At 50.0% G+C, this 22,052-nt stretch overlaps 2 protein-coding genes across 4 annotated transcripts in view; one reads left to right on the top strand and one right to left on the bottom strand.

Moving 5' to 3' along the window:
- Window positions 1-889: 889 nt before the first annotated feature.
- On the top strand, window positions 890-12,710 carry LOC123783719 (SLAM family member 9-like). Of its 2 annotated transcripts, XM_045784647.2 has the most exons (6): window positions 890-978; window positions 4,762-5,115; window positions 7,594-7,866; window positions 8,144-8,485; window positions 8,591-8,857; window positions 11,134-12,710. In XM_045784647.2, the coding sequence occupies exons 1-6, from the start codon at window positions 930-932 to the stop codon at window positions 11,205-11,207; spliced, it is 1,359 nt and encodes a 452-aa protein (XP_045640603.1). In that variant the 5' UTR covers window positions 890-929; the 3' UTR covers window positions 11,208-12,710. The 2 variants fall into 2 exon arrangements, with proteins under 2 accessions (XP_045640603.1, XP_087711815.1); XM_087855689.1 differs by lacking the exon at window positions 11,134-12,710 and having other exon boundaries at window positions 8,596-8,783.
- Window positions 8,851-22,052, bottom strand: part of SLAMF7 (SLAM family member 7) — a 25,456-nt gene continuing 12,254 nt past the window's right edge. The window contains exons 5-7 of one of the 2 annotated variants that reach the window (XM_087855695.1): window positions 21,617-21,717; window positions 20,139-20,201; window positions 8,851-9,690 (exon numbers count right to left, since the gene is read on the bottom strand). In XM_087855695.1, the coding sequence (XP_087711821.1) occupies window positions 9,580-9,690; window positions 20,139-20,201; window positions 21,617-21,717 (275 nt within the window). In that variant the 3' untranslated portion in view covers window positions 8,851-9,579. Of the gene's footprint in view, window positions 9,691-18,368; window positions 19,352-20,138; window positions 20,202-21,616; window positions 21,718-22,052 lie in introns of those variants that run through there. The other variant, XM_045784634.2, reaches the window with a different exon arrangement.

The following is a 22,052-nucleotide window of genomic DNA, read 5'->3' as shown; positions in this document are numbered from 1 at the left end:
AGGGGCCTGACAGGAGGCACCAGTCACAACGACCTCCTCATGGAGATGTCAACAGTCTGCATGGCCCAACAAAGCCATGAGGACCATTTGGTGTAGTCACCCCTGTGCCTCCCCTTTCTCTCCCTCTACTCTTGGATTAGGACTTTCACACAACCCCTTCAATCATACCACCAAAAGTGCAAAATAACAAAATATCTGACCTAGTCTTTCATCGTTGGAGGTAGAGGTGCTTCCAAAGGTCTTGTCCTCTGGATTCTTCCAGCCTTGTGTCTGTGCTGAAAAGGCTACAGCCAGCAGCCTGTGTCTCCTGCCTTTCTGTCCTTGAGCCATTCTGGGCTTGCTCTTCTCTGCCTGCTGACTCAGTGTCAGACCTCAGTAAGCACGTAGGCGCGAAGCCCCTACTATGTGCTGACACTGAGCTCTGCACTGGGAATTGAAGGATGAGAAAGGAGGGCTAGAGTGACGTAGGTGAGGCAGGTGGCGGGGACCAGGGCAATCCAGGAAGCAGATTTGCAGGAGCCAATTTACAGGCCTGAGAAATCCTAAGGGGTTTTGGGGGAGATTCTAGAAACTGTCTGCGGTGACTGGAGTCCAGGATGGGAGACTTGGTGACACGGCATGAAGCCAAGGTTGGCAAGAAGCAAGAGAACAGGAAAGGCCTTGTCCCCCAGAGCTGCAAGCCTGACTTTACCTTGTGGGGGTGGGGACTTCCGAAGGGCTTAAAGCACGGCTGTGACGTCGTCAGCTCTGACTTTTATATAGTTCCCCTGGCCTTTCTCATGTGTCCCCTGGTTTCTACATCTTGTGACTCCAAAGCTACATGTGATTATTGTGGTGAACTCTAAAAACAGGAAATATTTGTGGGCTGACATTTACACATTCACAGCTGGCCAGCTGTCCTGAGGGAGGCCGGTCTGCTGGTGACTGTTATGGGTCCTTCTCTACCGGGGTCCTTGCTCCTGCTTGGTCTTTTCACGGGTAAGTCTATCTCTGCCACTACCTCCCAGGCACCTCGACCTGCCTGCACATTTCTCTAGCCAAGGGTGATTTTCACTGAAGATGCTGCCTCCCTGGGGGCCAGGCTCTGTGTGTGTGTGTGTGTGTGTGTGTGTGTGTGTGTGTGTGTGTGGTACACGAGCTATCATCTCAGACCGTGCAGGCCCACACTGTGTTCTTGTCACTCTCACATTTCTTCTGCTAGTGAGTCATAGGGAGCCCTGTGCGTTCCTACACAGGCTGGCGGTGGGGGCATGAGATCGAGGACCTGCCCCATCTTCACCCTGCCATTTCAATCATCACCCTCTTACGTCCCTTTGCCTCTCTTCCCTCTCCCAACAGCCCCTGGGAGTGACCCTTCATCATGAATTGGGCTTTCTGAGTCCCATAAATGACTTCAGTAGGGGATCTCAACCCGGCACTTAGCAGCTGTTTCTGTCCCCCTAGATTCTTACTGCTTGCTCCTGTCCCCGAGGACCTGAGTCGTGGCAAGAGACAGGCTTGGGAACCAGAGTCAGGGGAACGAAGCGTTTGAGAAATCTGCGTGAGGGGCCAGGCTCTGATCTTGCTCTCCAGAGTTTCAAACTTTTGCTTTCATTCTTCAGGGGAAAACCAGCATGTGTGATTATGAAGGTCTCCTGCCTCGGGATTGTCCCCACCCCAGGCTTTAGGGGGTCCCCTAAGCCTGCTGATGAATGCCTTGATGCATTTAATACTTGGCAGTGAAAGGAAGGAGAAACTCTTCTCTACCCTCAAGATCTACCTGAACTAAGCAGTAAATTTATGTGAGATAGATTAACAGGAGAAAGAACCTCAAAGTTTCATGACGTGTGCATGGAAGCCCAATAATGAAACTGAGACCTAAAGAAATGACCGAGGAGTCAGTTTTTATACTTTTTAGACCAAGAGACGATAAATCTGTGAGGAATTGACAAGACGAAGAAAACTTCTCTTTGGGAGCTTCAGTTAGTAAGGAATTCTAAACGGTCTTTACGCTGCAGGAATAAGTAAGAGGGTAACAGGATTGCTTGTAAGCGTTCTTGGCTCTAAATTTCCCCCATCTGGTGATGCGGATACTCTTTACCTCCTGGGCCAGGCAGGCAGCCTTTCACGTGGGAAATTTGTTTCCTGCTTTCAGGGGAGTGTCCTTGTGCTGACTGGCTTTTAAGTAACTTATTTAAATAATCAATGTGCCCAGGTGGCCCGTCTTGGGGTGGCCTGCGCTTGGCCCCATCACCGTTTATAAAGAAACTTTACTTAAATTAAAAAAACAACAACTCTGATCCCCACGATAGACTTGTGATATAGATAAGGCAGACGGGATTACACGTGTTTTACGGCTGATGGACTGAGGCTCAGGGAGATGAGGGCATGCAGCAGCACCGTGGAAAGGCGGAGAACGTTGTCCTCGGCCAAGGCGGCAGAGCTGGCGTGGAGATTCCTGCAAGGCTCCCCTCACCCCCACTTTCCTATCCCTGCACGGAGCAAGCTCATCTGGGAGCTTGTCTCTCTCCATGGCGTCCAGGCCAGGCCCTTGGTGGTCCCTGCCCGCAGGGGCATCTCCTGGGCGTATGGCCAAATAACGTGTAAGACAGGTGCTACCTGAAAAGATGTTCACAGTTCTTCAGTTCAGCTCTGGAAACATCTATTGGGGCTCTTGTGTGCTGGGTGTGTGGTGGGAATGGGGGTCAGCAGGACCCAGGGAGGAAGGAAGTACGATGAAAGCCTGTTGCTGACAACACAACAGGCAGAGCACAAGCTCTGGGGGGATGGGGGGTCAGGTGAACTTGGATCTTCCTGTGGACTCTGTGGCTTCCAAGCTGGTGACCGTGGGCAAGTTTCTTAGGCTCTTTGTGTCTCGTGATCTTTATCTTTTAAGTGGGAAGAAAAGCACCCCCCTTTCAGGTTGTTGGGAGGTTGGGGAAGATAACGTGTTGACCCTCCTCGGGGGCGCGGTGTCTGGCATTTGGGGTTCACGTCCTGATCTGATCCCTTTGTGTCTCTCCGCACTTGAATCCAGACACAGGATTCAGACCTAGAAGTTCCAGACACACCCACAGCCGCTAAGCCTGAGGCTAAACCACCGACCTGCCCTCCTCTCTCAGAGGTCAATTCCCTTCCATCTTCTGTCCTTGGGGAGCTCGTGAACTCTGCGGAAAGACACGCACACAGCTATCTGTATGAATCGGGGTGAAGTAAATGCTTAAAACCAAATAAGCCAACAAAAGCAGGGGCTGAAGGAGATGGGGGTGGGCGTGGCTGGACCAGAAGCGCAGAGCCCAGCCCGGGGGGCGGGGGGGGGGGCGGGGAGTGCTTGAATGAGGCCTGAGGAGTCACGGCCTCTGGCATCTGAGGGTGCAAGGAGGAGCCAAGCTGTTCAGTCGGGGTGCGGGCCCTCCAGCCGGACTGCAGGCCCTGGGCCCAGTGTGGGGCGAGGACGGTGCCGCTGATGCCAACGCCTGCCGGCCCGCCATGCTTCCTGTTGGCACGCATGATGCTCCGGGAGGAGCCAAGGGAGTTCCACGGAAGAAGTGGACACCAGGCTGTTGCGTGGATTCCGTGGGTGCACAGGACGCCGACCTGCCCCCAGCTTGGGGTGCCTACTCCCACAGGACAGCAACCCCTCTCCCACCCCTTGTCCCCACAGCCACTGTCTCAGGACGTCTCGGGTCATCTTTTGACAAAGAGACTCACCACCTGGCCTGGGAACAGTGATACGGCTGGCGCTTCTGGATCCCATTCTGAATCAGGACCCAGATGGTTCCCTGAGCCATGCAGCCTTTTCTTTCTAAACCGCTGTGCAGCACACCTGGGTCAGTCTCAGACTTTCTGTTTCCTGGGACAGCGTGTCAGTGCTGCAAAAATACTCCAGCGGTCACTCTACTGAGCACCGGTTTTTGCGTTTCTCGACAAGGGTGCTGGCCAGTTCTGGAGAGGGCGCAAACGGGGAGCGGTCGCCAGCTTACTCCAGCGACATCAAGAATCTCGATTAACACCAACAGTGAGGCATTTACTTGCATTATCTCATTGAACCCCCACAAAATCCTGGAAGATGGCCCTGCCTGTTTCACAGGGGAGACAGCCAGGACTCAGAGAGCAGATGTCACCCCTCGAGATCGCACAGCTGGCACCTAGCAAGGCTTTGAACTCGGGCAGTCTGGCTAGTGCCCTGGTGCTGCTGCTCTTCTCCCAAGTACCCTGGTCCTGAATGACTGTCCCCCGACTACACTTCCACTTGCTTGGCCAGCCCAGCCCTAGCCTTCCTTCTAGAAAGACGTTCCCAGAACCCAGGCTTCGGTTCAGCAGTGTTTGCACAAGCAATTACGGGGGATGCTACAAGGCGGTTTCTGCTGCGGTGGGGCTAGGCTAAGTGAGTTCTGATCCTATTGCCTGGATCAGCGGAGGGTGGCTCAGAGTAACAGCAGAGATCGTCCCCCCAGGCACCTCCAGAGAATTTCCCTTTCTCTCCATTCCACTCAGCATCTGCAACCCTAGCACAGCATCTATGGATTATTTTATTATATGTGAATTAGTCAACGTAAATGCTGAAAAAGACCGCTTTGGCATGACGGGAAGGGTGCTGGCTTGTGTTCCTGTCCGACCACCAACTAGCTATGTTGTCTGGAGCAAGCCACCTAATTTCTTTGGGTCTCTGCTTTCTCATTTATAAAATGGGAATAATAATCCCTTATCTGACCCTCTCTGGCCTGTTGTGAGCCTCTGGCTGAGTCGGGCTGCCCGTGAAGCTTCTGATCTGTGTCTCAGCAGGGACAGGGGTTTCCGGAGAGGATCCAGGCCCTGTGATGGTAACTGGGACCCTAGGGGGGTCTGTCACTCTGCCCCTGCAGCTACAGCCTGGACAGCCGGTGGAGAGCATCTCTTGGTTGTCCCGCTCCGTCTCCACGGCCATAGCCACGGTAACCTTGGCAGAAGCGGGAGGACCGGATACCTTGTACCAGGCAGAGACCCGGTACCGGGGTCGTGTGAGTGTGGTGGGCCCAGGCCGCTCGCTGCACATCAGCAACCTGAGCTGGACTGATGCGGGGCCCTACCGAGCCCACATCAACCTGCGGGGCTCCCGCCTCACCCGCACCCGGGAGTACCGACTGCAAGTCTACGGTGAGTGACCCGCGGTGGCAGCAGGTGTGGGGGCAGGGCCCATCTTTCAGGCTTTCTCACAGCCTTTCCCACATCTCTTGTAGTAACATTTACGCTTTTTCTGATTATAAAGCTAATATGCGCTCACTGTAACAAAACAAAACAGACCATGTAAAGTAGAGTTGCCTGGGAGAATGTCCTGAACAACGTCAAGGCCTTGGACCTGCCCCAGGCCGATGGCAGCAGAAACCCCCAGGGCTGTAGTCGGTGGAGAAGGGGACTTCCGCCCCAAGATCGGTCGTGCCACCCCCCTACTCGACTGGTCTTGAGGGTCCTCGATCCTAAAACAGGAACACTCCCATCTGGTGAGAATAAACTCCCGAGAAAGAGCTTTGGGACACTCTGGACAGATGTAGTGGAAAGCTGGGATCATGGTGCTGAAAGATATTCAAAAATGGTTTCAGGAGGGAAAACTGCAGCGGAGACGCCAGAGGTGGGTGCCCCCCCGCCCCTCCCCCCCGAACGAGGAGGGCGGGCTTGTTCAGCCAGGAAAGATACAGCAAGCCAGTTTTAGATTCAGACAGCTTATTACTCACATCGATAGTGAAAGAATAACCCAGGCCCCTCACAGCAGCAAGAATGGCAGAGGGGGCCAGTCGACCACGAGGCAGGTGTCAAAACACCCTGTTGCCCAAGAGCTGATTCTAGGCCGCAGTGGTGAGGTGGTGACGGTGACCGAGGGGGGCCGAGTCCGCAGCTCTGGTCGAGCTGGTGGGGCAGGAAGCTCCTTCCTCGTGAGAAAGTGACTCATGAGTGCCTCCCAGGGGAGACTGAGGTCGGCCCCGATGGTGTCAGGGTCTCCCGGACCACCATCCTCTCGTGTTCGGGGAGGATCTCAGGGCATTCTGCCAAGACTCAGATCAGCTGGGGTTCAGTCTTTGCCTAAGCGACATGGCCAAGGCCTTGGGGGGCCCTGGCAGAGCCGCTCCCCCACGCTGGGAAGCAAAAAGGTACAGTGACCCGTGAGGAGGAACACGGGGAAGCTCACGGATGGAGGGAAAGCAGAGAGGCTTTTCAGGGCTGAGTCGTGTGCTAGGAAATACTCCTGTTGGAGGAGGCAGGTTTTCCGTGTGGGAAGACAGACTTGCTTCCAGGTCAGGCTCCCCGGGCTGGGGACAGCGTTTCTGCCCTAAGGAGGCCTGGCCTGGCCATGGGCTGCGCTCCACAGCTCGAGGGCCCCCCACGGCCTCTGGGACCTGGAGGGGACTGTTCACTAGGATGGTCCCAGGCTGGTGGGAGAGCCCCTCTGGCTCTGGTCCAGTGGAGTGGCAACAGCGAAGGTAACAGGCCCCCTTTCGTCCTTCTCAGGGAGTTCCCCAAGTCACGGGAGCCTCTCCACAGCCCCGCAGCTGGCAGGAGAGGGGTTTATTTCTGGGCTGCCGAAACCAGTCTCAGAGAGAAAAAGTGACACAGAGGTAGAAAGTGGCCGAGCAGGCCTAGAACTCTGGCTCCCTCAGGCCACATCCTGTGCTTCTGGTGTCACTGCGTTGACGGGCTTGAGCTCGAGAGGGTGCTGAGGGGCAGAGGGCCTGCGGAAGGAGTCACGGGGGAGGGGTTTCAGTTCTGAGGAACACATGGGGGGCGGGGGGGGGGGGGAAGGCAGCAGAAACTTACCCAGCCTGCCTTCTCCCCAGGGGACATTCTGGGCTGCGGGGTCCTATTTTTGCCCAGTTGAGCTGCCCCTGGGGCTGCCGTCGGGTGGGCCCCAGGGCTGAGGCCAAATAACAGAGCAGCCTTCTCCCACACCCTGTGGCTTTGTGGAGCCTGTCCTGACTGTGTACTCTCTTAGCTACTCTTCCTGCCGCTCCCCACCCCCTGGCTCTGGCCTGGGGACACACGTGGACAGATAATGGCAACCTTAAGGAAGCATCTGAGCTCCTGGTCCTGGGGGAAGTGGGGGTGGGGTGCAGGCTGAAGGGAGCGAATGGGGGTGGGAGAACCCTCCGGGGCCAAGGGCCGAATCTTCTAGGAGCCTTGGGACCCGGAAGCTGGATGTGTACTGCAGAGACCCCTCCTGGGCAGAGATGTAATTACACCTGCTGGGAGTGGGTGCGCGCACGGGGCCTTCATGGAGCGGGTGTTGGGGTGGGAACCAGGCTGTGGGGTCCGAGACACTGGATTTGGGTCTTGGAATCATCATTTAATAGCCGAGACTCTGGGCAAGTTACCTGAAGCTCTCTGAGCCTGTTAAACGGAGTAGGTACAGAACCTCTCCTACCCACTTCATGGGGTGGTTCTGGGAATCGAATGGTGCTACGTGGCAGGGCCTCGCAGAGCCCGAAGCTCTGGAATAGATGGGGGCAGATTCTGCCCCTGTTTCTCCCGTGCGTACTCAGGATGACGCAGGGTCTTGGCATCAGTGCCTTGTGCCTTCTGCCCTGTGAAGGGAGGGCCCAGGGCACCTCTGCAGTCCTCGGTTGGCTCATTTCGTGCCCACAGAGCCGCTGGCCCAGCCGCGTGTCACGCTGAGCTCCAGGATCGGGGAGAATGGACACTGCATCTTCATCCTGACGTGTGTGGTCGAAAGCAGAGGGGGCTCTGTGACCTACAGCTGGCTGCCTCTGGGACCCCGGGCTATCGTGTCCCATGGAGGGTCTGTCCTCAGTGTCTCCTCGAGGCCTGGGGACAGGGCTCTGACCTTCACCTGCGTGATCAAGAACCCAGTCAGCAACAGCAGCTCCCTCCCTGTCTCAGTGCCGTCCTCGTGTCCAGGTACCCCGAACTGGAGCAAGCACGGTGCACTGCAGCTCTGAAGCGGACAGAGGTGGAGGGCAGAGCCCCCGTCCGGCCCCAGGGAGAGGGGCTAACACCCTTGAGAGGGGGGAGGGGGCGGGCTGGGGCAGGGCCGTCAGGGGGGGCAAGGGGGGGCCCACCAGAGCTAGTGTGGAGGCTGGAGGTTTGGGCAGGAGGAGCTCGAGGGGGCCTGGGGGGCCCTGAGTGCGCAGGGGAGACCCTGGCGCTGAAGCTAGGGTCTTCTGTCTGTCTGCAGGGCCAGGAATCCTGGGAGGGGACACCGTGGGGGAGACGGTGACCGGTCTCCTCGGGGACTTGGCCATTCTGCCCCTGGAGGTCCCGGTCGGGCAGGAAGTGGAAAAGGTCACCTGGAGCTCCGGAGGGCGTGTTGCCGTTATGCATCCAGGGCCAGGAGGCCAGCCGGTGCTGGCCGCCGGGACTCAGGGAGCCTACAGCAGACGCTGGAGCACAGTCCACCGCGGCTACTCTCTTCAGATCAGGCCCCTGAGGCTGCAGGACTCCGGCCTGTACAGAGCCTGGCTCGCCCTGCAGAGTCCCCGGATCAACATCACCAGGGACTTCACCCTGCGTGTCTATGGTGAGGGGGGGTGGAAGGCTCACCTCTGAACTTTGACCTTTCCTCTCTCCCCTGCGTGGCCAGACCAGAGTCTTCTCAGAGCTTGAACTTTCCTTTCTTGCACAGAGAAGCTGGGGGAGCCCAACATCACTGTCAGCTCCCAGATCACGAAGGATGGGGCCTGTCACATCACCCTGATCTGCTCCCTGCAACAGTCTGGAGAGGACATTCAGTACAGATGGGCACCCCTCGGCCAGGGGGCAGTTATGTCCCATGGGGGAACCACTCTTCGTGTCTCCTGGACACCCGGGGTCAGTGACAGCTATCGCTGCACCGTTAGCAACCCAGTGAGCCAGAGCTCCAGCTCTGTCCTCCCCGGGCCCCTCTGCTCAGGTAAGCCCTTCCTCATGTGTGCCCCCCTCCCTGGCAGCCTCGGTCCCGGGGCTCAGCACCCCCGCCTGCCATCCTCCGGGTCTGGGGGTGGTGGAAGAAAACGAGGGCAGGCTCATCTGCAGCAGGGAGTGTCTCCGGGGTGGCAGGAAATGGGGACCCTGGAGCTCTCCTCCCAGGGCCGCGCTGTCCAGCTTTGGTCTGTCAGCCCCAGACTCCGTGCCTGGGCGCTCGGCTCACTCCGGGGACTCCCCGAGGGCAAGTGCTTCTCCCAGTCCACTCAGTCCTGCAGAGCCCACAGAAGGGGCATCCCAGACGGCCTTGGCCATGTCCTCAGGGAAGCCCGGAGCTGCTGTGACACGGAAATCCAAGGCTGTGCCCCTCTGGCATCAAGGGCGGCCTCTCGCAGTTTCCATAGGCCGTGGCAGGACACTGCCTCATTCCAAATCACTGTGTCCGTTTCCTCTTCTCGGCCGACTTCTGACCATCTCTTGGCTCCTTGTCTCTGGTTCCTTACCAACCACTTTCTCTTGGACCCTTTGTGGCTGCTCTACCCCCAGAGGCGTCCTCATTGCTAAGTTCAGGGGCCACTTCTCACTCGTGTTGTCCTCAGCCCGCTCTCCTCGGGGCCCTGGGCTGCTGGCCCCCGGGGGGTCTTCTCTTCCATCACAGTCCTTAGGGGTCCTGCCCAGGCCTCTCTGTTGCCTGGGGTAGAAAGCTGGGTGTCATTCAGAACCCTTGTTTTCCACTGCTACCAGCTGGTGCTCACACCTCCCGGTTATCCCGCTCTCTCCCCTCTGGATCATTCTGCCCACGACGCTGCTAGTGGATGAGTTCTGCAAGAAAGAAATACTTGGGTTACTTTTCTGCTTAAAACCTTGTGGAGTCTGCCCACTATCAAGGGTATAAATATATTATCCCCTCTTCATTCATTTAAGCAACTCATGTTTACAGAGCATTTATTATTATTATTGTTATTGTAATCGAAATATAGTTAACATATAATATTAGTTCTAGGTGTATAACATAGTGATTCAACATTTATATACATCACGAAATGCTCACTGTGATACTTGCAGTCACCGTGTGTCCCATGCAAAGTTATTACAGTATCACTGATGTATTTCTTATGCTGTACTTTTCATCCCCACCACTTATTTATTTCATCCCTTGAAAGAGCATTTCATAACCTTACAGAGCTTTTTTTTTTTTTTTTTTTTTTTTTTTTTGAGAGAGAGAGCGCATGTGCCTGTGTGCAAGTGGGGGGTGGGGGGAGCAGAGAGAGAAAGAAAATCTTAAGCAGGCTCCACGATCAGTTTGGAGCCCAATGCTGGGCTCGATCCTCTGACCCTGAGACCATGACCTGAGCCAAAATCAAAAGTCAGATGTTTAACTGATGGAAGCACCCAGGCACCCCTTACGGAGCATTTTTTAAAGATTTTATTTATTTGTCAGAGAGAAAGAGAGAGAGAGAGAGAGAGCACAGGTGGGAGAGAGGGGGAGAGGGAGAAGCAAACTCCCTGCTGAGCAGGGAGCCTGATGCAGGGCTTGATCCCAGGACCCTGAGATCATGACCCGATCCACAGGCAGACGCTTAACAGACTGAGTCACCCAGGCATCCCCAGAGCATTTTTAGAAAAGATTTTATTTGTAAGTCGTCTCTGTGCCCAACGTGGCGCTTGAAGCCACAACCCCGAGATCAAGAGCTGCGTGTTCCCCCAACTGAGCCAGCCAGGCACCCCCAGAGCATTTTTAAGGTGTCTTGAGTTGTTCTAGGCATTGAGGCTAGAGTGAAGAAGAGGTCTGGATAAATTGCCACCTCTCAGGGAACTCGGTCACGGTTGTCACAGTCGGCAGCTAACCTGCTAAATGATTTGAGGGGTACTGAGCGTGTTGTATTAGGGCCTTCATCCTGTCTGTCTTCTCCACGGAACGAGACCAAGGCCCATTTTCTTCTCGGCATCTCCAGTACACAGCATGGAATAGGCACGAAAAATGTGACTCTGACAGTTCTTCAGGGAGCAGCCTGTGCTGGGTGTAACGGGGCACAGGAAACATGGTAATTGACTGCGGACGCAAATGTTCTCCCTGCCCCTCCATGGGGCCCAGAGGGCAGCTCACCTCCAGCCCCCAGATTCAGCTTCCTTAAGGGGTCTCCAGCCCACTCACGCTTCTGAATTCTCTTCTTGGAAATCCCTTCCCCTGCCTGCCTGTCTTCCGTTTCTTCTCTTCCCTTCCTTTTACCCCAGTTCCTAACCTGTGGTCATTGTTTCTTTCAGCCTCCTTCCTACCCTGCTCCTTGAAGAAAGAATTTCTTCTCTTTTTGATCCTGGGAGCTTTGCAGATTGAATAGATTGACTTTGACAAGTGGAGAAGCCAAGAGGACCGTGAGAAGGGGTCACCGGGGGAGACCAGAGATAAAGAATTCTGTACCTGGGCCCCACCTGTCAGCATCTCCTGCTGAGAGGGGCATCAATCCCTATGAAGACGTAAAACCTATTTCATTTGCAAACAGTTCAAAATCTCCAAGAAACTGCTACATCTCTTCTGTTGAAAATAACCTGTTTATTTTTATTTAATCATGTTTTAAAGTGTTCCGAAAGAAAAGAAAGCTTATTCATTTATTCATTTAAGGAAAGTTGCACGTTTGTGGGATGTCTGGGTGGCTCAGTCGGTGAAGCGGCTGCCTTTAGCTCACGTCATGATTCCGGGGTCCTGGGATCGAGCCCCACATCCGGCTCCCTGCTCAGCGGGGAGCCTGCTTCTCCCTCTCCCTCTGCCTGCCGCTCCCCCTGCTTGTGCTCTCTATCTGTTTAAATAAATAAAATCTTCGAAAAAAAAGAAAAGTCGTACGGTTGAAACATAGGAAGGTTTGCGAGGCGATTGAGTGTTGTGATCCTATGTAATTGTCTTCTGTTAACACTGACGCAAATGGGCTAAGAGGGCCCAGACTGAACTTAAATTTCATCTCCTTGGAGAAGCCTTTTGACCACCTTATTTATGCAAATCTTTCCTCTTATTCATAATCGTTGTACCCAGCTCAATTTTGTCAAATTATCACAATTTGTAAATATGTATTTATTTGTTGAATTTTTTTTCTTACCTTCTGTCTCCCCCGCAAGATGTTTAGCTCCACGAGGACAAGAGCTGTATCTGTTTAGTTCACAACTAAGTCCAGATGGCAATAGAGTGTTTAGCTTATGGTCGATATTTCAATATTTTTTGAATGAATGAATAACTAATGGATGAGAGTTGAGAACATTTTTTCTTAAGATCCAAGGACTATCAGATTTTATAATAATTTGGGATCTATACCATTTTGTGTGTGTGTGTGTGTGTGTGTGTGTGTATGTATGTTTTCTTTCTGCGTTTGATAAAGGAGGAAGGAAATGGAATCCTCATCCTGAAATTTCCATTGTCAGGCCATCCTCAGGCAGCCACTTTGGCCTTCAGATTATGCTGGCCTGAAAACAGCCCAGGCCCAAAAGACTCAGGGAAGAAGCTTTGACAACCCCCAGCCCCAAGAATTTAGACAGAGGACCAGCTCCAGGAAGACAAGCATCGCTCTAGATAACTACGGTAAAATATGAACTAGAGGTGGCCGACAGGGAGGAATTTGGCAAATTCTGTTAAAATTCCTCTCTATGTCCTGTTATTTCTGTATGGCCCAGCAGAGATTAGTTTTTACCATGTACTCTTTTTCATCTTCCTGTACACTGACTTCCTTCCCTTTGAAGTCCCACACCCCTATCCCCTTCTCCTTATTTCAAGATGACACATATACCCCATTTTGCCTGTCTTTGGGATTTCCATGTACATGTGGATTTAATTTGTACAAAATTAAATCTGATTTTCTCCTGTTAATCTGTCTTGTATCAATGTGATTCTTAGTCCAGCTAGAAGGATATTGAAAAGCAGAGGAAATTCTTCCTTCCCAACAGCTTCTAAGTAGTTTGCTCTACCCTCTGTAATAGGTTTCTCCCACTGCAGTCACTGAAGTTTTCAAGCACAACTCCTCGGGTCCAGAGACACTGACTTTCTTGCTTTCAGGTCTCATCGTGTCCAGAGTCTTAGCACAGGCTCTGCCCTCTGATCAAGCTCTCCTTTCCTGTAAGGAGCTCCTACTCACCTGTAGATCTCAGCTCAATCATCACTGTGTGGGAGAGGCCTTCCTTGATTCTGGCAATAGCCCCCATTACAGGTTACCCTTACATCATGCTTTTATTTATTTATTTATTTTTTTAAATACAAGTCACCGCTGCTGCAGTGGTATTTGGAGATAATTTAATTGTTGGTCTCTAAAAAGGAAACTTTTCTCTCTCTACTGCACCAACTAAAGGAAAACTTCTCTGTTCTTTTCTACTCAAAGTGAACACATCTGACACTAAATGTGTGGCTCCCCCCCCCTCCCCGCACCAACCAATGCTCCAACACCAGCTAGCTGTCCTACAATTCAATGAAAATTTGACACTATTTACCCAACGCTAGTGTCAGATCCCACAAGTGAAGGGCTCAGTCCCAAAAGATTGCTCCCACTTCAGAGGTCAATTGCAAGTCTGGGCCTGCCATACTTCTGACCAAGCCAGTATAGTCTAAGGGCTCTCACAACTCCCTCCTGGGGGTCAATAATTTGCTAGAATGGCTCACAGAACTAAGGAAAAACATTACTGGTTTATTCTAAAAGGAAGCATCTCAGGAATAGTCAAACGGAAGAAATGGACAGGGCAAAGTATGTAGGAAGGGGTGTGGATCTTCTAAGCCCTTTCTAGGTGTACCACCCTCCAAGCACCTTCATGTGTTCACCAATCTGGAAACTCTCTGAACCCCTCTGGTTGGAGTCTTTTTATGGAGGCATCATTATGTGGGCATGATGGATTAATCATTGGACATTGGCAACAGAATTTTATCTCCAGCTTCTCTCCCATGCCTGGATGTTGGGGGTAGGAGGTAGGGAATTTGGGGAAAATAGGGCTGAAGTTCCAGCTCTCTAATCATTTTGTTGGTTCTCCTGGCAACCAGCCTGTATCCTGAGGCTATCCGGGAGTCTCCAGCCACTAGTCACATTAGCATACAAAAAGACACTTCTCTCTTTGAAAATTCCAGGGATTTTAGGAGCTGTTTGGAAGGAAACTGGGAGGAAGACCCAATCTATATTTATTATTATCTCTCAATATCACAGACTCTCTCGTTAGAATTAAGCACCCCAAGGACAGAGAGCTCTGTTTGGTCACTGCTCTAGTTTCTGTGTTCAGCACAGTGACTGGTACTTCACGGTGCTAAGTCTTGCTGAATGAGTAAGTAATGAATGCGTGCATGGTTGGCCGAGTGCCTGCCTTACATGGTACAGACACCTTCTTTTCTCCCCCACCGGAGTTTCTGTATTTATGAGCTGTATTAGCAGCTCACAAACCCCAAACCACACAGCTTGTGGTGCTGCATTTGATGGATCTTGACGTGAAAGGTGGCTTCCTGCACTAACGAGCTGGCGGTTTCATTTACCTGCTGGGTGAGCTCAGGAGGTGAAGGCTTTCTCTGCACGTGTATTTCAGAAAGTTCTTACTAGGTCCAGACTCCAGATCTATTGGGGTATTTCTGGGCTTGATTTTGTCTCTCGTTTAAAAAGAGAGAGGGGGAGCTAATTCTAATGATTTCACCGTTAGGACTGGCTTAAGGAGAGGGTGTGGGGCACAGATGCATCTAAACCCTGGCGGTGGTTAGTCTCCCCTCCCAATCTTTGTCCGCTCTGAAGCTCCCCCAACTTCAAACCACCCACTCTGGGCAGAGTAATCTTTTCCTCTGATCGTCACATTCTAGGGGCTTCTCTCTCTTCTTTCCACCTCATTCTCACCCGGAGGAGGCACTTTCCTTCCTCCCCCACTGCGCACCTTCCACCCCCAAGATGGGGGTCTCAGAATTTCCCCTCAACTCCTCTCAGTGGGTCACACCTCTTTGTACTCACTGTACACTTATTTCAAATTTCTTCCACTCCATTATGTAATACATCCTTTCTCATTAAAGAACTTTTGGAAAATCAAGACAAGCAGAAGAAAACCAAACCACTTAAGATATCGCCTGACCCCACAAAACCCAGCATTAATATTTTGCTGTTTTTTCTTCTAAGTTTTTCCTTGCATTGGTGTTTTTAAAACGTAGTTGTAATCATACAACACATTAAATTTCACTTTCCACTTTTCTTCACTTGTGATATTGTAGGGGAGGGAAAATAATCTTCCCTATCCCTTTCTAGATTCTGTGGCCGAGACCTTCCACCTCCAGTAACAAAAGACTAACAAGAGAAAAAAAGATAGAAGTTTAAGAACATGTGTATCTATTGTATACATGGGAGATACCCAGGAAACTGAGTAAAACTCCCCAAATGGCCAAAGCCACCGTCTTAAATACCACCTTCAGCTCAAGGGAAAAGAAACATGTTTTGAGGGGGAAGCTTTTTATGGGAAGTTATCAGGAAAAGTACAGTAAAGGTGTTGTCATAGATTTAAGTTGATGCCTCCTACACTGGTAGGATTCTTTTGTCAATCCCAGTCATCCTTCTCTGTCTGGTATGAGAGGCAGACACTTGCGCATATGGAGATTTCCTTTGTAAACGTAATTGTCCCTTACAAAAGGGACAAAAGATCTTCTCCTGCATCTGTTGTTTCTTTGAAATAATCAACTGAACATGATCCTTATGCTCAAGAGGCATTTTTGGGGTGGCACACTCAACTGCCCTTCAAAGTCATTACATTTTCTAGGGGCGCCTGGGTGGCACAGCGGTTAAAGCGTCTGCCTTCGGCTCAGGGCGTGATCCCGGCGTTATGGGATCGAGCCCCACATCAGGCTCCTGCGCTATGAGCCTGCTTCTTCCTCTCCCACTCCCCCTGCTTGTGTTCCCTCTCTTGCTGGCTGTCTCTATCTCTGTCAAATAAATAAATAAAATCTTAAAAAAAAAAAAAGAAACTGTCAAAGTCATTACATTTTCTAGCTTTATAACCCGTAATTCCTAATGTCTGTGTTCACTTCACCTTTCCCTGTGGTTAGAGTCTTAGGTAGTTTCCAGAATATCACTATAACAAATGGCAAAGTAATGCATATTTTTGTATGTAAATCTCACAGTGTCTTTTTGAGACAATATGATTCTCAACGCCATTCTTGCCCAGAAAGCATTGTTTTTAAGTTTTTTCAACATGGAGGAAAATAAATTCCCCTTCCCCCCTCTCTTCCTGTCCCCTTTGCTATAAGCCAGTGTTGAGATAAATTTCTAGGTCCAAGATGGACCACTTCTGTCCAAGGTGCCATGTAAGCAAACTGAAACTTGGCTAACTTCTGTGTCCCTGCAAATGCTCTGATCAGAAACCCAGTGGTATTTCCGGTCACCTCATCTCCAAATGCCAAGTCAACTTGGGATCTTTTCACTCCAAATGAGTCTGATTTTGTGGCTCTAGTCATTCAGATATTTTCTATTTTTCTCTTCCTCATTCTTTATTCTTTATCTTATAAAGTCTTCCAGCCCTCTGGCCCAATTTGCACAACTCCAAATGGAGACTGCCCACTTCATGAAGTGTTTAATAAAGTTTGTTTGTATTACCAACTTTTGGTTAATCATTTTTTAACACCATTGAAGGGGAGCAGAATATACCACCCCAAAATATATCACCCACACTTTGGCATGTGGATTATTTTGAACTGAAGTCAATCAAGACCCAGCAGACTCGGGAAAACCTTTTTGCCTCTCCATTATTACCTAATAAAATTAAAAAGGGGCCTGAACCAGAAAGAGAGCCATTACCAGAGGTAATGTTTTCCTCTGAGAGATTATCTGCATGGCAGGGCAAACACTGTATACAAAACATTTGCTCTTCTCATCCTCCTGTGAATTGCCTTCCTCCCCTTTGAAACCTCAGACCCCTACCCCTTTCCTTAGCTCAGGGCGGTATAAAAGCCTCAATTGCCTGACTAGTTTTGAGTCTCATATTTTTTATGGGGCTCCCATACATATGAAATCAAATTTTTTGACCTATTAATCTGTCTTTTGTCAATCTAATTATTATATCAGCCAAAGAACCTAGAAAGGAAGAAGGAAAAATTTCTTCTCCCCTATACCAGACACCTCTCTTTTAAGGGCTGATTCTTCATTTTTAATGCTTCTGTATCTTATGCTAAGTTGACTTGTGGGAAGTTAACCATTTTTTTTTCTGTATTATTCCCTTCCTTAAGCCTCATCAGCCATATATGAATCTTCTCTTACATACCATGTACTTACACTTATTTCACATGATTTCACATTACAAGCCCTATAGGGGTTTTAGAAATAAGAAAATAAGGGTGCCTGGGTGGCTCAGTTGTCAAGCGTCTGCCTTCGGCTCAGGGCGTGATCCCAGAGTCCTGGGATCGAGCCCCACATTGGGCTCCTCCGCTGGGAGCCTGCTTCTCCCTCTCCCACTCCCCCGCTTGTGTTCCCTCTCTCGCTGGCTGTCTCTCTCTCTCTCTCTGTCAAATAAATAAAATCTTCAAAAAAAAAAAAGAAATAAGAAAATAGAGGCTCACAGAACCCAAGTCTTTGGCAAAGGTCAAAGGTCAATGTGGTAGTAAGGGCTTTTGACCCCGGGCCTGCTTGTCTCCAAAACTATGTCCTTTCCTCCATGCTACACCTGGGAAGAGGGGGATCCACCCCTCTCAAGCTTTGAGCTCCCATCTTCCTCATCCTTTGTGGTGGGTGATGGGTGGTAGAGCGGGCGCTGCTTTTTTTTTTTTTTCTAGCTTTTGTCATATACTGAAGTTTCTCTTTGCCTCAATTTCAACATTTGTAAGAATGGACATAAGTACCCCAAGCAGCTTGCCTTATAGGAGTCCTGTGAGGACCTACAGAGCAATACTTTACGTGAGAGCAACCCAGCCCCTTGCAAGAGGTTGTGAGATGTGGGTGAGCGTGGGAGAAAGTGTCTTAGGAAACTTTCCTGTTGTTGGGAGGTTCACCTTACTCAGGAGATCCCCACCCTCCTAGCCAGTTGTGCCCTGTTTCCGTGTTGCCTCTTCTAATGCTTTATAAAACTTGATCTTGCCCAAAATCCCTTGAGAAGAGTACTCCACTGCTCCTGAGTCACTGTGCTCCCCCAATCCTTTTGAATAAAGGACTTCAAACAAAACTGCTTTAGCTTTGTCATTTGACAGTTTACACCCCCTGGGGCTGGGGCATCACGTCTCCTCCCGATATTTTCATTCAGGATGTGTCCAGAAGCATATCAAAAGCAACCGTCCTGGGGCGCCTGGGTGGCACAGCGGTTAAGCGTCTGCCTTCAGCTCAGGGTGTGATCCCGGCGTTATGGGATCGAGCCCCACATCAGGCTCCTCTGCTATGAGCCTGCTTCTTCCTCTCCCACTCCCCCTGCTTGTGTTCCCTCTCTCGCTGGCTGTCTCTCTCTCTGTCGAATAAATAAATAAAATCTTAAAAAAAAAAAAAAAAAGCAACCGTCCTCCTCCCCATGTATTTCATTTCATTGAAAAGGTAAACTCTAAAAAGGGAGGCAGGAGTTACGTCTGTTTTATTTGCCAGACTGACCCGTCAGAGATCCTCAATAAATATTAGTCGAATGAACCATGTGACTTTAAATATTACGCACGATCACCCCTAACTCCAAGTCTTACAACACATTCCAAGCGCATCGTCAGGTTCAGTTTCTCCATTGACATGAGCTTCTGAACAGGCCCTCTGGCCCTGGCTTTTCACTTGCAGCACAGAGTGGAAATGAAGCTGAGGCCGTGGTCCTTGTCTTCAGGTCAAGCCACTTTGGAGTGTCCATCCAGCCAAACCCAGTCTTCTGCCTGGGTTCTCTGTCCTTATGCACTTTGGCTCCCAAGTCCTATGGATCCACCCCTGATTCTCTGGTTATTGGGAATTTGTGGTCAGATCTGCTGCTAATGTCCACGGAAGTCATTCATGAGAAACCAATTTCATGAGAGCGGAGAGCACACCTGAGCAAAATCAGCCTAAGCTCAGCACAGTGCCAAGCACATAGTAAGGAGTTGGTTAATGAATCCATTTCGGGCTGCTACATCTGCTTTCTCTGGAAATATCTGCCATTCTATGTTCTCACTCTTTTGGTCACCAGACTTTTGGTCTAGTCCTCATCTCCAAGCCCTGGAATGGGAGATGTCATTCATATGATGGACAATGCATTTACATTTCAATAGAGATACTTCTAAGCCTCTTGCTTGGGGTTGGCTGATAAATTCACAACAACATTTCCAGGAAGGGATAGTTACACATTTGAGGTTTGAGGAGATTTCTCAGGAGTGGATGGAATTAGGATAGTTATTCTGGAAGGAAGTCAGTGTTTTTCATTCTTCCTCAGTATTTCTGGTCAATTCAGTGATTCTTTTTTTTTTTTAAATTTTCTTTGAGGCGACCCAGAAGGGATGCACTGCTGTTTCGATGACATTCTCATAGGCAAATAACCTTGGCATGTTCGGTGATGTGGGTGGAGAGTGGGGTTTCTCCATCTGTTAGGCAGATATAAAGATGCAGATTGCTGGAGGTGGGAGGGCGCTGGATCCCACCAGGAGACCCCACCATCCCAGACACCCTTCTTTGCCAAGGTCACCCAACCCAAACCTCCTGCTGTAGAGAAACTATTACTTAAGGCTGAACCACTTTTACTTTGTTGAGTGCTTAATGAACTGAACTTTACTTCCCACAATCCTATTACTTTCCTACTACTGTGCAAACTGCTTTTCTCATCCTCATCTTCTCTGACCTGGTTGGGAGGGGAGACAGGAAGGTATCATTGTTTCTGCCAGGTGTGATCTGTGAAGGAATAAAGCTTTAAGGCTTAGCACATTACTAGTTTGACTGGGGAGAGGGTGCAAACCAGATGTAACATACTAGACCAAAGAAAAGTAGCAAAAATCTCTCCTGCCTCCAGCTTACTGGTGGCTCAGAAGCAAGCTGGAGTTGTCTCCCCAGCAATCCCTCCCCTCTGAGGCACAGCCCAAGCCATGGACTTTTTTCCATCCAAATTCTTAGGATGCTACTGATTTTCTTGATCATCCCTACCTAGAACCTCTCTTCCTTTTTGTTCTATATTACTCCATTCAACTCCTAAAACACAATTCTCATTTATTCTGTATATTCTTGTGTAACCCTAAGCAAAGGGAATGGGGATATCCTGGGGAAACTTTTAATACCAGAGAATACGAGATCGCTGGGGCCCAACACATTTTCAGCTAAGCTTGAGCCAGGAAAAAGGATGAGACAAGTAAGGTGAATCGCTGCTCTAAAGCTTCTTACCTTTTGGGGTATTTGCACGGAGGAATAAAGTGTATTTACTGGATTTTCCTCTGGAATAGTGTTCTATTAAAAGAAGAAAAAAGAAATCATAGGGTTACTTAGAGAAGCCCAAAGAGACACCCAGAGTCCGGAAGGGAAAGCACAGGTGGGAGGAAGGGCAAGAAGAAAGAGAGGCTCCAGGCCAGGAATGGGGAGAGGGAGGAGTTCTTGTTGGTGAGTGCTATTATAATTATTAATAACTTTTTTTCAAGAAGCAATTGCCTGATTTTTAAACTGTGTTGTGTTTAAATAAATTTAAAAATGTATAAGATATGGAAGTCCCATGAGCTATGAGCAGCCTAAGGTGATTGAAGGGTAATTTGAAGTAATATTGTTAATGTTGCAAGTAAACTTTTCTATTAGCCTAAAGGGCCTTTGGAGCAAATACGTGAGGATGACTGATGGGTCCAAACAATAAAACTACAATGACAGCAATAGCAAAAGCAACTTCCAGGCTGGAGAAAAGTATCCTGGGTCAGTGAAGTTTCTTCCTGAACACCCAGGACAGTCCTGTGGTCTCCTGGAAGTGTGTCTTGAGCAGGAAAGAAGGAGGATGGTGATAAAGCAATCGGTTTTGACATAAGCCAGGCTGTGTGGAGCCCAGAGTGGTCTCCCCTGTGAGGCAGAAAGGAGCTCTCAGGACACTAACAGCTTCAAAAGAAAGTGTAATGTGTCCTCTCGGAAAAGCTGTAGGTAAAAACAGGAAGATGCAACATGAGACGCCAAGGGCTGCACTGACGCTGGGATTCTAAGGCCCCAAAATGCTTGTATTTCTTCACTATTTGGGCCAATGTGGAGAAGTGGTCCTTGGCCTCTAAGAAGCTAGCCCAGCTGGGGCCTCAGTGATTCCTGGGGGCTGTCAAAGTTGTCCGTCTAGGTCATGGCTCCAAATTGTTTTATTATTTGAGTTTCTTTAAACTTTATTCTTATGATCTTCTTTTCAACGGGTTTCCTTTGAATTGACAATGTGTTTGTTAACCTCAGCTTGGTGACCCACACTGAGAAGGCCTTGAGCGTGGGCCTAAAGCAACTGTGGGCTCTTGAGCTTTCTCCTGATGGAAAAGATATCTCTATAGTCAATGTTCTGACACCATAACTCAAAGATCAGGCCAAACTCACACTTTTCTACCTGCTGTCCTTTGCAAAAGGAATTTGGCCTGTTGAGTGGCCCTTGTGAACTGTGGAGGGAAGAGAGGATTCCATAGGTCACAGGGTGAGCATTACTGGCTGGGTCAGAACCAGGGGCTCAGAACCAGAGGTCAGTGACTCCTGCATGAGAAAGTATTCATAAGGACTTAGGGAGACACAGGTGTGTTGGGTTTCAAGGGCTATACATCCTCATATTCCATGTTGCCCAAGTCCACAGAGAAATCTCAACTAAAGTAAGGAGGGCATTAGAAGGGAAGATCAGGTCCCAGAAAAGATGGGAAAGGACTCACATTAACACAGGTGATTGTGTCATACACTGGGGTATCTCCAGAAGGAGAGTTGTTAAGAATTTCCTGATGAGTATCCATTCCCTTCTTCTCTTCAATGGACTCTGAAAACAACATGGGAGAGAATCAGAGCTTACCCTCCTTTGATTCAGCACCCCCACCAGCCTACCCCTTGGAAGACCCACTTAGGGTGACCACCATGCTGGTTTCCGGGGCATGGGACTTTCTGTGTTACAACCAGGGAAATCCCATAATGAACTGTTTACCCTGGTTACTTCACTTCCCAATTTGTGGACCAAGGCAGCCAAAGGGGAAGCAGAGAAAGTCAGAAACACTTTCAGAGTGCTTTCAAGAGGGAGGAAAGATCTTAACACCTACAATTTATACACAACTGAGGCTTAGGTCCCTCCCCAACACTCCACATGGACAGTATGGGGGA

Source organism: Ursus americanus, chromosome 2 (assembly GCF_024610735.1).
Source record: "Ursus americanus isolate L20-20 chromosome 2, mUrsAme1.1.p, whole genome shotgun sequence".
In the NCBI taxonomy this organism is placed as follows: domain Eukaryota; kingdom Metazoa; phylum Chordata; class Mammalia; order Carnivora; family Ursidae; genus Ursus; species Ursus americanus.
The sequence above is the reverse complement of the archived record's forward strand: the minus strand, read 5'-3'. Positions and strand labels throughout refer to the sequence as shown.

What these genes read in the sequence shown, in the direction of transcription:
- LOC123783719 (XM_045784647.2), top strand. Translation starts at nt 930, where the DNA reads ATGGGTCCTTCTCTACCGGGGTCCTTGCTCCTGCTTGGTCTTTTCACG. An exon ending in GTACCGACTGCAAGTCTACG is followed by an intron (nt 5,116 to 7,593) that starts GTGAGTGACCCG and finishes TCGTGCCCACAG; the next exon opens with AGCCGCTGGCCCAGCCGCGT. An exon ending in AGTGCCGTCCTCGTGTCCAG is followed by an intron (nt 7,867 to 8,143) that starts GTACCCCGAACT and finishes GTCTGTCTGCAG; the next exon opens with GGCCAGGAATCCTGGGAGGG.